Source organism: Dama dama, chromosome 28 (assembly GCF_033118175.1).
Source record: "Dama dama isolate Ldn47 chromosome 28, ASM3311817v1, whole genome shotgun sequence".
NCBI lineage: Eukaryota > Metazoa > Chordata > Mammalia > Artiodactyla > Cervidae > Dama > Dama dama.
The window spans coordinates 59,936,100-59,954,075 of NC_083708.1; the positions used below are offsets into that span (position 1 = coordinate 59,936,100).

Here is a 17,976-nt window from a genome sequence, read left to right on the forward strand (position 1 = left end):
AGTGTAAAGTACGATGTAAATGTTCTGGCTTCCAGCCCCGAGGCAATCGATGGTACAGACTGCAATCGTTCTGCAGACTCAGGAAGCTAAACACCAGGAGGGTGTAGTCCATTATGCAGTTGTAAACACATCGTTGCCTTCACCATTAGGAAATCCCGGACCAGTCAATGTAAACAAGTCCACCTGAGGCTTGCTTGACTACAGCACTTTTTAATTTACTGAACACTGCTTTCCAGGTATTAATTTTAAAGCCACCAGTATAGGCTGGTAATTAATAATTTAAGGATATTACATTAAAATGGATGATTCTTTTTTTTTTTTGGAGAGTTCTTTATGGCTTGGGTTTTCTTCTATTTTAATTTAGTAGATGATATGTTTGTTCGCACTGTGGCATGTAATGATTTTCTGCATTTTGACGCAAAGAAGATGAGGTTGAAGTACTCCTGGGCTTGGCTATAAAACAAGGGGCCCACCCCCCTCAGTTCCTGAGGCAAGGAATCTGACCTCGAAAGACATATTTATCTTTCACAAATGGCAAATATAAGGGAATTCTTTCTGAATTATTTTACATAGGGTTCCCAGAATTTAAGTTTTATCCTATTGAACTTGAGAAACATTGCTTTTTTTCCTACAAAGCTACTGCAGTTCACCAAATAATAATATCTAGGCTAGGTTACTAGACAGCACACCTCTCCACAATGGAAATCCTTGAAGTACACGACCTTTTATTTGTTTTTAACTGCAATAAATACTAAAAGAGTTAAATGTCTGATGGAAACACATGTAAAGCCAGATATACAAGTTTGTTTAGACTTCCATGAAATCTTTTTTCCTGCTAGCCATTTTTGTTTGCTTTTTGTTTTTGATGTGAACCATTTTTAAAGTCTTTATTGAATTTGTTACAATATTGCTTCTGCTTTATGTTTTGGTTTTTTGACTCCAAGGCATATGGCATCTTAGTTCCCCAACCAGGAATCAAACTCACACCCCCTGAAGTGGAAGCATGGAGTCTTAACCACTGGACTGCCAGGGAAGTCCTAAAACAGACTTTTAAGAAACAAGGTATATAACTGATATGACTGCATGTTCCAGGGTTGACTGGAGATGAGCTGGCAGTAAGCAGAGCTTTGGGGAGACCACTAGGTTAGATAAGGAAAGCATTTATGTAGTTTAGGACAAAGCAATGACGTTGAAAATTAAGAGAAGGGACAGAATTTGGGAAATACCGCTAAAGTGACTGTGAAAAGAATATTGATAGAGGGTAGGGAGAAAGGGAAGTGGTGAAGTTCAGGTTTCAGCTTAAGACAAGGTACAAACCACACAGCAGGCATCTGGAGACACTAAGGGAGAGACGGTTTAAGACAAGCTGTGGTTCAGTTGCTAAGTCATGTCTGTCTCTTATTGACCGCACGGGTTGTAGCCCGCCAGGCTCCTCTGTCCATGGGATTTCCCAGGCAAGAACACTGGAGTGGGTTACATTTCCTTCTCCATGTTTTGGTTTTTTAGCTGTGAGGCGTGTGGGATCCTAGCTCCCCCACCAGGGATTGAACTCACACCTCCTGCGCTGGAAGGTGACGACTTGACCACCAAGCTGTGGGGAAGTGCCACCTCCTAGTCAGTTTTGACCCCTCTCACTGTTACGTCTTCTCCACTAGACTTGGAGACCATTGTAGCCTGAGATGTGCTTTTGAATATTTTGGTTTTCCATCAAAATGCTTACAGCTCAACAGTACCATGCACATAACTGGGGATCCATACATGGTTTTTGAATGAATTTATTTAGTCTTTCAAACTGTGTCTTTTGTAGTGAAATTTCAGATGAACACTTCTAATCAGGAGTTGTTTGGTTCTCCGGAATAATAAGATTGGAAGGTGTTTTCTTTCTTTCTGGCAGAATAAAATCTGCATGTCCCGGCGAGAGCTTTGGAAACGTGTAATTGATGTATTTTTGAAATGCTGCCCTGGTTTCCTGTAACTCTTCCTCCAGGAAGTCTTTCCAGTTCGTCATAATTCCCAGCTGCTTCGCGATGGACAGCAGCTCCCCCTGAGTGTTCACCAGCTTGTCCATCACATTTCCGAGTCTGGCCTGATGTGTTTTCTCTGCTTCTTGAAGCACTTCCTGAACCTCCTCTTGCTTCTGCCTCTGAGTCATGCAATAGTAGAGATTGATTTCATGCTGTTTCTCCCTTACCAGCTGGTTCACACTCTTCTTCTGATCCTGCACAACCGTGACACCTGTGCTCATAAGTTCCTCCACGGCCTTCCTACCGAAAAGAGTAAGAGCTGAATGTTAGTAGTGAGATGGATCGCCCACTAAAAACCAAAAGATTTTGTCTTTCACCACAGATGGAGAAGACATGACTGCATGGTTTACATGACTCACCAGTCTGAGACAGGCTTGTCAAGATGAGCTTTTGATCAGATGTTAACAATCAAAAAGTACTTTTCAGAACAGGGAAGGAACGCATGGATTTCCTTGCTGTGGGCTAGAGTGAAGCCACCAGTCTACTGACTAATGCTAATTTAGGGAGTCCACCAAGGTCAGAAAATATGAATGCAGAGTTCTATTAAGATGAAGAAATAAAGCCAGAGCTCCAAACCCCTAGAGAAAATATTTCTATATATCAACACAGCTACTCACCTTTAGCTAGAGAGCAGGAAACTATCTCACAAAGTGAGTTTAGCCTTAATTTTGATTCTATCTGAGCAATATTCTATGACAGCCAAACTGTTTGGTCTCAAGATCACTTTCACTCTTAAAATGACCAAGAAACCCAAAGAGCCTTTGTTTATATATATAGTTTATATCTATTGACCCTATCAGTTTAAAAATTAAAGTCAGACATTTCATAAGCATTATAAATTCATGTGAAATATTGGATAAATCCATTAAATGTTAAAATAAAAAGCTTACCTTGTATGAAAAATATTTGTTTATAAATCAAAAATCTTTTGATGGGAAAAGTGGCATCATTTTACATTTCTGTAAAATCCTTTATTGTCTGGCTTAATAGGAGAAAAGCTAGATTTTCATTTTGCTTCAATCTGTTGAGGTATCATCACACATCATAAAACCCTGGAAAATGCCACTATATACTCCTGAGATGGAGTGAAAAGACAAATCATGTCTTAATATTATTAAGAAAGTAGCTTTGACCTTAGTGTCCTATTAAAGGATCTGGGACCATACTTTGAGAACCATCGCTGAACAAATTCATAGGCCTCTGATTATAATATATATAAAGTAAATCAACCTTGAATATTCATTGGAAGGACTGATGCTGAAGATGAAACTCCAATACTTTGGCCACCTGATGTGAAGAACTGACTCGTTGAGAAAGACACTGATGCTGGAAAAGATCGAAGGCAGGAGGAGAAGGGGACGACAGAGGGTGAGATGGTTGGATGGCATCACTGACTCAATGGACATGAGTTTGGGCAAACTCCGGGAGACAGTGAAGGACAGGGAAGCCAGGTGTGCTGCAATCCATGGGGTCTCAAAGAGTTGGATGCGATTGGGCAACTGAACAAGAACAACAAGAGATCCACAGTGGAATTCTAAACAGTGGGCTTCCTTAGCGGCTCAGCTGGTAAAGAACCCGCCTGCAATGTGGGAGACCTGGGTTTGATCCCTGGGTTGGGAAGATCCCCTGGAGAAGGGAAGGGAGTGGCTACCCATTCCAGTATTCTGGCCTGGAGAATTCCATGGACTGAATAGTCCATGGGGTTGCAACGAGTTGGACACGACTGAGTGACTTTCACATCTACTCCACATGTGAAATGCTCTAAAGAATGCTGGAATCGAGCAAAGTCTCTAAATGAGATCTGGCATGCTGCAGAGTGGGTTCAGCTGACTGGAACAAATCTGAACCTTTGACAATTATTTGAAGAATGCCCACCGTGTGCCAGGCTCTCTTATAGGCCCTAGGGACACATCAAAGACCAAAATTGGATATTCTAGGTGGATATACTTACATAACAGGCATGGCAGGTCCCTAGTCTCAGTCAACTGGTTCAGTGAAAGATGGCCACTGAAAGTCTTCCACCTGTGAACTTCATGGAGGAAGGGGCCAAAGGTGGACGAAAGTGAAGGAGGGAAGGAGGGAGCAGGAGGCTCAGGGGAGTGTGAGGAGAGACCCACACGCTCCTTTCGGACGGGCAGAGTTCCTGAGATGGAGTGGAGGAAGCAGAGGGAGAGGAGAACCACCCTCCACTGCTTTGGACAACTCACTCAGGAATTACTGTCTTCTCTGACTTTCTCCCCAAATCCTCTATTTTCTTCCTCCTCTAACTCACAATGACTTACAGCCTATGCAGGTAGGGAATCACTGAAATAGCCAAGGCCGCAGCCTTCATTCCTATTTATCTGTACTTCCTATAGGATTCTACTTTTGGCTCTCTTCTAAACAGTTCTAACAAGGAAATTTTGCCCATTAATTACATACAAATAGGTATGATAACTTAAGCAGTGAAGCAAGAGACAAGTCCTAGACCAGGAGGCCAAACACAGAGGTTTCAGTCTGGGTCCTGCTGCGTCAGCTACATGAGCTTGGGCAGGTCGCTGAGTACCTGGAAACAGAGGTTTGGAAGCTCTGGATCCTGAAAATCACTAGGCTCCTGAGTGCTGACCTGTTAAAACTGGCCAAACCCACCAAATGTTCACTACATATATAAAATGGTTACTTTGGTATTTTTCACTTATATATTAATAAGTGTATATGTGATCTGATTTATGTAAAAGTTATTTCAAATTATGCACATATATAAGGCTGTTCAGTTCAGTTCAGTCGCTCAGTCATGAATGACTCTTTGTGACCCCCTGGACCACAGCACGCCAGGCCTCCCTGTCCATCACCAACTCCTGGAGTTTATTCAAACTCATCTCCATTGAGTCAGTGATGCCATCCAACCATCTCATCCTCTGTTGTCCCCTTCTCCTCCCGCCCTCAATCTTTCCCAGCATCAGGGTCTTTTCAAATGAGTCAGCTCTTTGCATCAGGTGGCCAAAGTATTGGAGTTTCAACTTCAACATCAGTCCTTCCATTGAACACCCAGGACTGATCTCCTTTAGGATGGACCGGTTGGATCTCCTTGCAGTCCAAGGGACTCTCAAGAGTCTTCTCCAGCACCACAGTTCAAAATCATCAATTCTTCAGTGCTCAGCTTTCTTTATAGTCCAACTCTCACATCCATACACGACCACTGGAAAAACCATAGCCTTGACCAGACAGACCTTTGTTGGCAAAGTAATGTCTCTGCTTTTTAATATGCTATCTAGGTTGGTCATAGCCTTTCTTCCAAAGAGTAAGCGTCTTTTAATTTCATGGCTGCAATCACCATCTGCAGTGATTTTGGAGTAAATACATCAAAAGAGCAAGGAAGGATACAGAACTACATTCTTTTAAATGATTGTCTCTGGGAGACAGTGGGCAGGAAGCAGAGAGTCATGACTTAGTAAATTTTGCTCTCTCTGTATTTCTAGAAGCTCAACTTTGTTTATAGCATTATGACTTGTGTAAAAAGAAACAGGCCAAAAGTAACACATCCACAGTAGTGTACCATGTGGGCTAAAGGATGTGAAAACTGACTGTTAAGTGTTTGTGGAAAAACATTTCTTGATTCCTTGCCTCCCCTAAAATTGGAGATATGGAATGAAAAGCACAATTTTTAGGGCAGTAGTTACCATGCAAGATAGGAGGAGAGGAAGCAAATGTGGTTGAGGAAGAACGTGGGACTTTCCAATCCCCTCAAATGGCTGGTAGGCCTTTGAGTATTCATGTTATTTTTCTTTTTTTTTGTTTTTTTTTTTTAAATTTTATTTTTAAGTCATATTATTTTTCTTTACATCACACACACACACATACACACTACAATATATTATATACTGTTCCCCATGTTTGATATATTCTGTAGTAAAAATGTAAAAACACAAAAAGTAGGAAGTATCTATGGCATCCACCCCATCCTTTTTTCCCAGTTGACTCAGACAGAGGGTACACTGATTTTCTGACGGGGGTACGCTGATTTTCCGGCAGGGGGTATGCTGATTTTCTGACAGGGGGTACACTGATTTTCCAACAGGGGGTACGCTGATTTTCCAACAGGGGGTACACTGATTTTCTGACAGGGGACATGCTGATTTTCTGACAGGGGGTGCGCTGATTTTCTGACAGGGGACACGCTGATTTTCTGACAGGGGATACACTGATTTTCTGACAGGGGGTGCGCTGATTTTCTGACAGGGGACACGCTGATTTTCTGACAGGGGATACACTGATTTTCTGACAGAGGGCACGCTGATTTTCTGACAGGGGGTACGCTGATTTTCTGACAAAGGGTACGCTGATTTTCCGACAAGGGACACGCTGATTTTCTGACAGGGGGTATGCTGATTTTCTGACAGGGGGTATGCTGATTTTCTGACAGGGGATACACTGATTTTCTGACAGGGGGTACGCTGATTTTCTGATAGGGGACATGCTGATTTTCTGACAGGGGGTACGCTGATTTTCTGACAGGGGATACACTGATTTTCTGACAGGGGGTACGCTGATTTTCTGACAGGGGATACACTGATTTTCTGACAGGGGGTACGCTGATTTTCCGACAGAGGGTACGCTGATTTTCCGACAAGGGACACGCTGATTTTCTGACAGAGGGTACGCTGATTTTCCGACAAGGGACACGCTGATTTTCTGACAGGGGGTATGCTGATTTTCTGACAGGGGGTATGCTGATTTTCTGACAGGGGATACACTGATTTTCTGACAGGGGGTACGCTGATTTTCTGATAGGGGACATGCTGATTTTCTGACAGGGGGTACGCTGATTTTCTGACAGGGGATACACTGATTTTCTGACAGGGGGTACGCTGATTTTCTGACAGGGGATACACTGATTTTCTGACAGGGGGTACGCTGATTTTCTGATGGGGGTACGCTGATTTTCCGACAGGGGTATGCTGATTTTCTGACAGGGGATACACTGATTTTCTGACAGGGGATACACTGATTTTCTGACAGGGGGTACGCTGATTTTCTGACAGGGGATACACTGGTTTTCTGACAGGGGGTACGCTGATTTTCTGATGGGGGTACGCTGATTTTCTGACAGGGGGGACGCTGATTTTCCGACAGGGGGTACGCTGATTTTCCGACAGGGGACACGCTGATTTTCCGACAGGGGATATGCTGATTTTCCGACAGGGGACATGCTGATTTTCTGACAGGGGATACACTGGTTTTCTGACAGGGGGTACGCTGATTTTCTGACAGGGGGTACGCTGATTTTCCGACAGGGGTATGCTGATTTTCTAACAGGGGATACACTGATTTTCTGACAGGGGTATGCTGATTTTCCGACAGGGGTATGCTGATTTTCTGACAGGGGTATGCTGATTTTCTGACGGGGGACCACTGGTTTGCAGGGTGCTCCCTGGAGTACCTTCTCTGAGCCTGGATCTCTCCCTGGGCCACCAGCCGCTCCTGCTCTCGGGCTTCCTGCACGGCCTGGACCTTCTCGCGGTGGCACTCCATCATGATCCTCTGGATCCTGTGGACCATGCGCTGCTCGGCAGCCAAGTGTTCTCGCTGCAGTTCTTCCTCCAGGTTTTTATGCAACTGCATCTCGGTCCTAGCTGCCATTTCCTGAAGCAACAGGAAAACCAGGTTTAGATGCTATAGCTTTGATGTTTAAAAATGAATACTAAGAGGTTATTCAGATCATAATTCATCTGCCTGATGGAATATACACTGATTAAGCCTGATGATTTAAGGGTGTATAAAAATAAGAGGCAGATCCACAGATATAGAGATCAAACGAATAAGTGGCCAGTGGGGAGAGGTAAGGGGGAAGGGGTGATATAAGGGTGGGAGAAGAGGAGGGTTTTTATGGGGTTGTATGAAATCATGTGTCTGACACTTTTGAAAATTGTAAAGTATCATAGAATTTAAAGAATTTTTCATTCAATACAAAAGGAATTGTTTAGAAAAGTGAAGGAATACATAAAAGTAAAATTTTTAAAAACGGGGGCAGGGTTTGGGAGGGAGGCCCGAGAGGGAGGAGATATATAAATATACACACACACATATATATATACACACACACATATATATACACACACATATATAGTTATGACTGATTTACATTGTTGCATGGCAGAAACCAATACAATATTGTAAAGCAATTATCCTCCAATTAAAAAGAAAAACTGAAATGGTGTATCTACACCACGGAACATTGTTGATACACAGCTACTGAAAAGGAAAGAAAAGGAGTATATGCTATATGGGGAACTTATAATGATGCTAGGTAAAACCGGAAATGTACAGACTATACAGCGTAAGTATGTATAGTGTAGCTGTTGTTTAGATGCTAACTCACGTCTGCCTGTTTTGCAACCCCATGGACTGCAGCCCACCAGGCTCCTCTCCCCATGGGATTTCCCAGGCAAGAATACTAGAGTGGGTTGCCATTTCCTCCTCCAGGGGAATCTTCCCAACCCAGGGATCAAACCCACGCCTCCTGCATTGGCAGGTGGATTCTTTATCACTGAGCCACCAGGGAAGCCCAAGTATATACATAGATAATATTGAAAAGGAATGTGCAAAACGAAAAGTAATTGAGTCATGGTCATTTTTTGATTGTTCAAATCTTCTATAGCATCCTATTATCTTTCTCCATGACTAGAAATACAGACTATAATTCTGCTTTAGGAAGTCAGTCCTGGAAAGTGGCAGAAATAATGACCAGCAGAGTCCCTTGGGTAGCAGGGGACCTGAGCAAGCAGCCCACAGGCCGGCAGTCTCAGGAAGCTGCCTGCACGCCCTCACTGTCCTTCTGGAGTATTCCAGCTCGTTCACCTCGAGGGGCCCGTTCTCCATCATGAAGGAGACAGGAACAAGGTTCCACCACTTGTTCCTGCAGAAGGACCTATGGAGCCTTCAGCTAGGTAAGGAGAGGAGACACTTGTCAAACCAGGACTAGGGACTTTCCTGGCGATCCAGTGGTTAAGACTCCATACTTCCAATGAAGGAGGTGCAGATGCAATCCTTGGTCTAGGAATAAGATCCCACATGCTGTGCAGCATGGCCAAAGATAAAAAAACAAGACAGGACTTGAGGGAAACAGGCTCTCAAGGGAAACCCTGTATCCCTGGAAATGCCCAATGAAGGCATGGTATGCCAGGCACAGTGCTGAGCCCACTGCTCCAAGCAGGAGGAGGCTGGAATTCCATCCTCGGGACTCACTGCCTACTGGAGGAGACCCAAACACCATCCTGCAATCACTGTTCTAAAAGAAATACATGCCAGAAAGGAGGGGCAGTTAATTCTCTCCAGTTGTTTCAAAACTTTCATTTAAAGGGAAACGTGTATCTGTATTTTAGGGATAAGAGAGATCATACAGAAACTAGGCTGTTCAACATTCTGTAATAACCTAAACAGGAAAAGAATTTGAAAGACAATAGATCCATGTGTCAATATGTGTATAAGTGAATCAGTATGCAGTACACCTGAAAATGATACAACACTGCTAATCAATGATGCTCCAACATAAAATAAAAAATGCTTTAAAATGCAAAAACAGAACAAACAAAAAAGAAATTGAGTTACTTCACAGAGTGAGTCATTGGAAGAACTAGGACCAGAAAGCAGGATTCTCACACACCAGTCTCTCACTTCATTGCTGGCTGTGACGCTGGGGTCTTTCCAGAGATGCATGGGTTTGCTCTCATCCCAGAAGCTCTGTCCAGTCTTATCAGACAGTACAGTAAGTCTCCTCCCTCCCTTGGAGCCCCTCCCCACCTCCCAGAGACAATTTCTGAGCAGAGGATGGAAGGTTCTGCTATGGGTAATAAGTCTAAGTCTCCACCTTGTAGTCAGAGGCTGCTGTTGAACATCTTAGGGGATATTTTAACTGCTTAGGTATCATTTCTGGGTTTTCAAGTACATTTTCCAGCAACTGAGACTGCCGAGTGGTTGAGCCTTGTAAAGATGATATGTTACCGTAAGACATTTCTATTTGAATCATAGAACTTAAAAAGGGTACCTCAGCCCTTTATTTTGACTGGGTTCTGAATTTAATTCAGAGAATGAAATCCCGTTCCTCTTTCATGTAATGATTTAGTGAAACCGAAATCATTTTACTGTATCACATAGCATGTCCAATAGCTATTTAAAGCTACAGAAAATAATTCAATGACTGACTGGCAGTGTTCCTATTCAACAGAAAGCCTTACAGCCAAATTACTTTTATTGAAGTGCATTTTGAGCGAATGGGCCTCTATTGTGAGATAAGAGCCTCGCCAGCACCATCCTGACTGTGCAGATGTGTGACAGACCTTCCTTCACGCCACTGTGTCTCCCTCAGGAGAAGTTTCTCTCACATATCACAGGCAGGAAGATCTTGGGCCTTGATCAGTCTTTAGCTGGGGGACATGGTGATTTGCAGCACTGTCCCCTTTGAACTGTCAGAAAGCTCAAAGGCCCAGCTGTGGTAACAGCATAGGACCTCACGGCTACTGACATTTCTGAGTCTTGGATTCACACCTGACTTCATATTTCCTCTCCTCATTTCCCCTTAGCTTCCATTTTATTATTTACTTTTTAATATTATTGTATTTGAATAAGAAAATATTAGCACTTTTTCAGAACCCTATCTGTCCATTGGACAAGACCTGGAAATTTGGTTTCACAGTAATTCACCTAAACCTTCTCCCACATTCTTAGCATCACAGAAGCAGTACCTGGTGAGCTCTATGTATCAGAATGTAGGGCTGTTTGGGGCCAGAAATTGGTCTTCTGCTCTCTGTACTGGTAATCTCAAACTTTCTTACATATGAGTAGCACATGGTTAAACACACTGTCAGTGACTCTGTGGGACAGGTGGGACCAGGAATCTGTAGGAAGGGAGACTCTAGGGAGGTGGTTCAGAGGCACCCCCTGAGAAGCAATAATGAGGTCCATGTCTGGGGACCCTACAGCTGAAACAACCCTATGTACTCCACTTAGACAAATCTTCATTATATGGAAAAAAAAGTCACTAAAACTTCTATAGAATAATCTGGAAAGGCCAACATCCCTCTAACTATTCCCCTTAAATTTTCTTAGGACTTCAGTTTTAACTGGATTAACTCAACCCAAAGACTGCATGTGCATGTGTCCATGGCCAGTCACGGCTGACTCTTTGTGACCCTGTGGACTGTAGTCTGCCAGGCACCTCTGTCCATGGAATTCTCCAGGCAAGAACAACCCTGGAAAGGGTTGCCATTTCCTGCTCCAGGGGATCTTCCTGACCCAGGGATCAAACCTGCATCTCCTGTGTCCCCTGTATCAGCAGGCGGATCCTTTACTACTGAGCCACCAAAGACTAAGTGGGGTACCACCAAATGACTTAAAGCAAGACTGGGATGTGAGCTCCTGGAAACAGGCATCACATCCACGTTACCTTGTGTTGTCACAACCTACTGCCAGCAGTCATGTTTAAAACGTCCTCTGCTTGTAGCAGAGAGCAGGGACACACGGCCCCGACACCCATGGGAATGGCTGCCCCTTGAAATTGTTGGTTGGGTGAGTCCAGGGTGGGGGAGTCCAGGGTGGGCTTGGGGATCGAGATTTATCAGCTGATAGAGAAGTATGTCACTGTTCAAGAACCAGCGTGGCTGCTCTGTCTCTGCTGGGCGAGCAGCAGGCCTCTCTAGACACGCGATAAACGCTCCTCATGTTCTGAACTGAAATCAAGGATGGGCAGTGGTCCACTGCAGCCAGCCCCTCAGGGACCATGGCCCCTGGAGTCAGGTAGGGAGGGCCCACCACGCTTCAGGAGCCCTGGGATGGAGCTCTCTTTCCTCCTAGCAAGTTTTCTGAGGGCAAGGATGGTCTATTTAATCTCCCTAGTACAAAGCTGATCAATGACAGGTGTGCATGGCGTTAACAATGGACAAGTGGGCCTGTGGCCCCTGAACCATTTATGAGTTATGTTCTTGACTTCTGTTGCTCTCCCTCCAGCCTCTGCCCAGGAATCACGAGCGTGCACTGTGTCCTGTCCTCCCACGAGCCACGTGTGCAAGGACTTCTGTGTGCCTTTCCTTTGAGCAGCTTTGGACTGAACTGTGTGGGGAACCTGGGGCTCTGCCTTGATAGTTCACTAACCACCCCAAGTCATGCAGTCGTGTAATGGTACCAGGGACAGCCTGCAAAGAGTTTCCCTGGTTGTGGGACTTCTGATCCTGCAGCAAATACCTGAGAAACAGCTCAAGGGTCTGTCTTATCACCGTAGTAAATGCAAATTTAGGGAAAAGGATGCAATCAGAGAGCCTGCTTCCGCACTTACAAAGTCACGCCACCACACTGGCCCCAGGATAAGGGTGGTAGTGAGTCAGATGTGCCCTTGTGGAGACTGCAGGAGCGTGGCGACCAGACATTCAACAAGTAGTCAACCCTCCCATCTATGTACCTACACCAGTGCTGGGTGGGGATGCTGAGAGAGGGCGGGGTGACAAGGGCAGGGTATGGGTGTCAGCACAGCTGGCTGGGGAAGGCTTCCCTTGACCGGTGATGCTGGGTGTTTGACGAAGTGCAGGAAGAACATTCTGACAAGGCCTCCCCGTGAGAACAGGTTTGAGGATCCAGAGAAAGGCAGTAACAGGAGGAGAGCCAGGGACAAGAGATGCGGAGACTGACAGGCAGGGGGCCTCCTGCAAATCTCACCCGTAAAGGTGTGGGCTCGTCCAAGGCCACTCACTACAGCTCATTATGTCAAAGGGATTCTCCTGCACCCAATCATCGCTGCTGCCATAGAGTCCAGGATTTCTTCTATAAAAATCCTGGGCCTCCCAACCAAGCTCCATAAAACACGCATCTAGACTTTATGTATGATTGCCTTTCTCCCATTCCCTTGCCAGAGCTTTTTACTCACTCAAGTACTTCTTAAAAGACAACAAACAGGCCGCTATAGAAACTGTAAACCTCAGGAGACAAGCGGCAACAGCAGGGGAGGAGGAGGGGGGATGAGTCGGGAGCAGCGATGGCGCAATACACCACCACGCGGGAAACAGACATTGGTGGGACGCGCCCGCGCAGCACAGGAAAGCCGGCTGGGTGTTCTGTGATGACCTATAGGGGTGGGATGGGGGATGGACTGGAGGGAGACTCGAGAAGGAGGGGATATATGTATACTTATAGATGATTCATGCTGTTGTACGGCAGGAACTAACACAAAACTGGAAAGCAATTATACCCAAATAATAATTTTTTTAAAAACCTTTAACTCTTTTTCATGTTCCTCTTTCAGAAACTGGATTTGCATTTTGTACATGTCATTTGCTTCTTCGAGGGCTTTCTTCACTGCTTGTCTTTGGCGTTTATCGGCCTTTGAAAGAGAGTTCATTTATTTGTTAATATACATCAGGTTTTCATGTTTAATGAAAATTAGCCCCCACCATGGGCCCCCACTCACTGGCTCTGTCCCCATCTCAGACCTCCCAGAGCACACTGCTGTCTCAGGCAGAGATGTCCCTAACACAGCCCTGGCCCCTGGCTAACATTACTGTTTCAGGAGCTGCCCAGGAGAGCTTTACTGCACGCTGCTGGGTGGTCTTTTTTCTTTGGCACTCTATTTCTTGTTGACTAACTATCAAAGTAATGTAGGCTCATCCAAGAAATTACGGAAAATACAGAGAAGTAGAAAAATGCACAAAGTCAGAAAATTGCTGAGAAGGGAGGCTGAGTACCACCCTAGATCCCCTAGATCCCCTGCATCAGCTCAGTTCAGTTCAGTTGCTCAGTCGTGTCCGACTCTGCAATCCCATGGACTGCAGCACGCTCCTCTCTGTCCATCACCAATTACTGGAGTCTACTCAAACTCATGTCCATTGAGTCGGTGATGCCATCCAACCATCTCATCCTCTGTCGTCCCCTTTTCCTCCCGCCTTCAATCTTTCCCAGCATCAGGGTCTTTTCAAATGAGTCGGTTCTTCGCATCAGGTGGCCAAGGTATTGGGAGTTTCAGCTTCAGCGTCAGTCTTTCCAATGAACACCCAGGACTGATCTGCTTTAGGATGGACTGGTTCGATCTCCTTGCAGTTCAAGGGACTCTCAAGAGTCTTCTCCAGCACCACAGTTCAAAAGCATCAATTTTTCAGCGCTCAGCTTTCTTCACAGTCCAACTCTCACATCCATACATGACTACTGGAAAAACCATAGCTTTGACTAGATGGACCTTTGTTGGCAAAGTAATGTCTCTGCTTTTTAATATGCTGTCTAGGTTGGTCATAGCTTTTCTTCCAAGGAGTAAGTGTTTTTTAATTTCATGGCTGCAATCACCATCTGCAATGATTCTGGAGCCCCCCAAAATAAAGTCTGTCACTGTTTCCACTGCTTTCCCATCTATTTGCCATGAAGTGATGGGACCAGATGCCATGATCTTCATTTTCTGAATGTTGAGTTTTAAGGCAACTTTTTCACTCTCCTGTTTCACTTTCATCAAGAGGCTCTTTAGTTCTTCTTCACTTTCTGCCATAAGAGTGGTGTCATCTGCATATCTGAGGTTACTGATATTTCTACCAGCAATCTTGATTTCAGCTTGTGCTTCTTCCAACCCAGCATTTCTCATGATGTACTCTGCATATAAGTTAAATAAGCAGGGTGACCCCTGCATCAGGGTCTCCAGAAAGATGTTTCATTATTTTATTTGAAAATAATGCCCAAAACATTAAATAAACTTATACTTAAACTGTACATTATTCACAAAAGTATTCCCTTGTATTAGGGAATATAATTAATGGCTCACAGTCAATTTAAATTGTATTATTATTGATAAGGATAAATGACTACTAAGACTTTTATATCTATTACCCTTCACACTGAAGCATTTTGTACTTTTGGAGAATGCTCATACAAAGCTTTTGCTGGAAGTAATACTGGACAGTTCCAATACTCTTTGCTACGATGTCTATATTATAGAGAAACTGAGAAATAACTTCTAAGAACTGTGGTTTATCCTCCTCTCAAGGAGTGTTAATTCTCTTTAGGGAAGTCACATATAGCCTTTTCTTTCTTACTGGAAGAAATGGGAGTTGGAGGATGGAAGTTTTGCTTTATTGAAGAGTCTGGGATCTGACCGTGAGCTCCAAGGCACTGAAATTGCTCCCATAGCCCTCAGCAGTCACGTGGACAAGGTGTCAAGGACTTTGGAGCAAAGAGGAGCTGGGAGAGAATTGAAGAAGAGACTCAGCTATGATGCAGTATTTGGAAAAAAAGCCACTTGGGGTATTACACGTGGCACAAATGGATGGTCTACATATTAAAGACTAAGCAATAATAATTACCAACAAGAATGTCTTTTTTTTTTTTAGTTTTAATTCAATGAGAATAAAGGGAACCCGAGTCATCCACACGCAGGGGCAATTTAAAAGGATGGACGCTCCTGATGATTTCTCCTTCTTACTCAGCATCTACGTGTGCCAGGCACGTCATTTCATTGAACTTTCTCAACAATTCCAGAGAGTATTATTATTCCTCTCTCACATTGGAAGATGCCAAGACTACAGAGCTGAAGAACCTGCCCCACAGATGACCGGCATTCAAAGTCAGCCCTGCCTGACGCGACTCTTGCATACATATCCCCAAAGAGGAAGAAGTGCCAAGAGGCATGCGGCTGATTTCCGGTTTCCCTTACCTGAGCCCATATGTCGGCTTCTACCTGTGCAATTCGTTCTTTGAGGGCAGCCTCTTGAAACTGCTCTTCCTTATTCAGAATATCTTTCCCAATATCTGTGGAGTGGAAGAGGGAAAAAAATCACGTATATCCACAGACTGTATCTTGGCTTTCTTTTTCATCGCTATCAAGTTATTTACTAGAGTTATCTAAGAAAGAGATCCTTTGGGGGGAATTTCAATCTCTAAAGACACAGTGAAAGAGGTAAGTTACTCCCCCAACTGGCTGGGAAGCAGCTCACAGCACAGTGAGACCTGCATGGACTCAGCCCCTCTCACAGCCCACACTTCTAGCTGCTGTTCGGTCACTCAAGTCTGATTCTTTGCTGCCCCACGGACTGCAGCTCCCAGAGATGCTCAAACCCATGTCCACCGAGTCAGTGACACCATCCAGCCAGCTCATCGTCTGTCGTCCCCTTCTCCTCCTACCCTCAGTCTTTCCCAGCATCAGGGTCTTTTCCAATGAGTCAGCTCTTCGCATCAGGTGGCCAAAGTATAGGAACTTCAGCATCAGTCCTTCCAATGAATAGTCAGGATTGATTTCCCTTAGGATGGACTGGTTGGATCTCCTTGCAGTCCAAGGGACTCTCAAGAGTCTTCTCCAGCACCACAGTTCAAAAGCATCAGTTTTTCAGTGCTCAGCCTTCTTTATGGTCCAACTCTCCCATCCATACATGACCACCGGAAAAACCATAGCTTTGACTAGATGGAACTCTGTTGGCAAAGTAATGTCTCTGCTTTTTAATACGCTGTCCAGGTTTGCCATAGCTTTCTTTCCAAGGAGCAAACGTCTTTTAATTTCATGGCTGCAGTCACCATCTGCATTGAATTTGGTGCCCAAGAAAATAAAGTCTGTCACTTTATTTTAGATGAGGAAACAGGGACAGACTTTATTTTCTCCTTCTGTTAACAGGACCCATTTTCCTCAAGAACTTCCTCCCTTACCTGTTCTGGGACTGCCAATCACAGCAGCCAACTGGCTTGGCCCATCACATGCTCTCCTACCTTCCAGGCCCCGTTAACTGGAGCACAGACTCAAGCCTGGCCAGACACACTCTTTTTCTTATTTTGTATAAGGCCGTAAGGAGAACAGAGCTCTTTTCCTCTACGGTTTCTAAGCTGGAGAGACTAGGATGGTTAGAGCAGTTTGGAACCACTCCCACCCCTTTCTCAGTTGCTGGAGGAAGCTTGGCTGCAGCAGTAAATCAACGAAGCCAACTCATGAAAACAGCAAGTGTGGACAAACTGAGAGCCCTGGGCCCAGCCCCCTCCTGGTACCACTGTTCCAAGGGTCAAGGAATCCTCTTTGGTGAATAGTCTAGTCTGAGCTGCGTTTCTGTCACCTGTAACTGAAGTACATATGAGTTGGCATCAAGAGTCTTTGCTACTAGATTGTCAGTGAGTCTACAAGTATAAAGCAGTGAATGCGATGAGGAGGATGGACACATACTACACAGGCCCAACACTGTGTAGAGATAATTACAAAAGATTTAGAAAGCAATAGGACTAAGCACGGACTGGCAAAGTTCTGCACTTCATAAAAATGTGATACAAGTATGGGCTGCTATTATCCCTTTTTATACTTAAGTTCCAGGACTTTGTATTAGTTGTTCTCCACCCTAACTGTACAACAGCATCCCTGCATAGCTTTTCTAAAATGCTGAAAAGAGGAACACACTATTAACATGGAGAATAACTTAGATCTTAAGGGCATGCTGAGTGAAAAAAGCTGATTTCAAAGAGTTACATACTGCATGATTATATATATATATACAGACACACAGGATATAGAGAGAATATAGTATATTATATATATATATATGTTTTATATATAAAACATTGTCAAAGCGCTTTAATTATAGTGGCTGAGGACAGATTAGTGGCTGCCAGGGATTTAAATTACGAGGTATTAAGAGGTAACAAGAGGGAGTTTCTCTGTGGTGAAGAAATATTTCTGTGTTATGACTGTAGTGATGGTTACATGAATACATGTGATAAATTTAATAAAACTACACACCAGGGAAAAAAGAACAAACAGGGTCTGCACCTAACTTACCAGTATCGCTCCAACACCAATTTCCTGGTTTTGACAATGTACCAGTGTTATGTAAGGCATCAACGAGAGAACCTGGGTGGGAACTCTGTTCTATTTTTAAAAAGTGTCAGTCTTCAACTATTTCCAAATAAAAACCTATGAAATGTGTAAAAAATGCTGAAAACGTTTTTAAAAGGCCACATGCTGAGGGCCAGTTCTGAAGGCCCT

General features: G+C 44.2%; 1 protein-coding gene across 1 annotated transcript; it reads right to left on the bottom strand.

The window, feature by feature from the left end:
• Positions 1-1,685: 1,685 nt before the first annotated feature.
• Positions 1,686-16,499, bottom strand: C28H6orf163 (chromosome 28 C6orf163 homolog). Its single transcript, XM_061131513.1, has 5 exons — positions 16,143-16,499; positions 15,676-15,770; positions 13,261-13,368; positions 7,444-7,646; positions 1,686-2,264 (listed from the first exon to the last, which is right to left on the bottom strand). Exons 1-5 carry the CDS (start codon positions 16,222-16,224, stop codon positions 1,829-1,831), a joined length of 924 nt encoding a protein of 307 aa, XP_060987496.1. The 5' UTR covers positions 16,225-16,499; the 3' UTR covers positions 1,686-1,828.
• Positions 16,500-17,976: the final 1,477 nt, after the last annotated feature.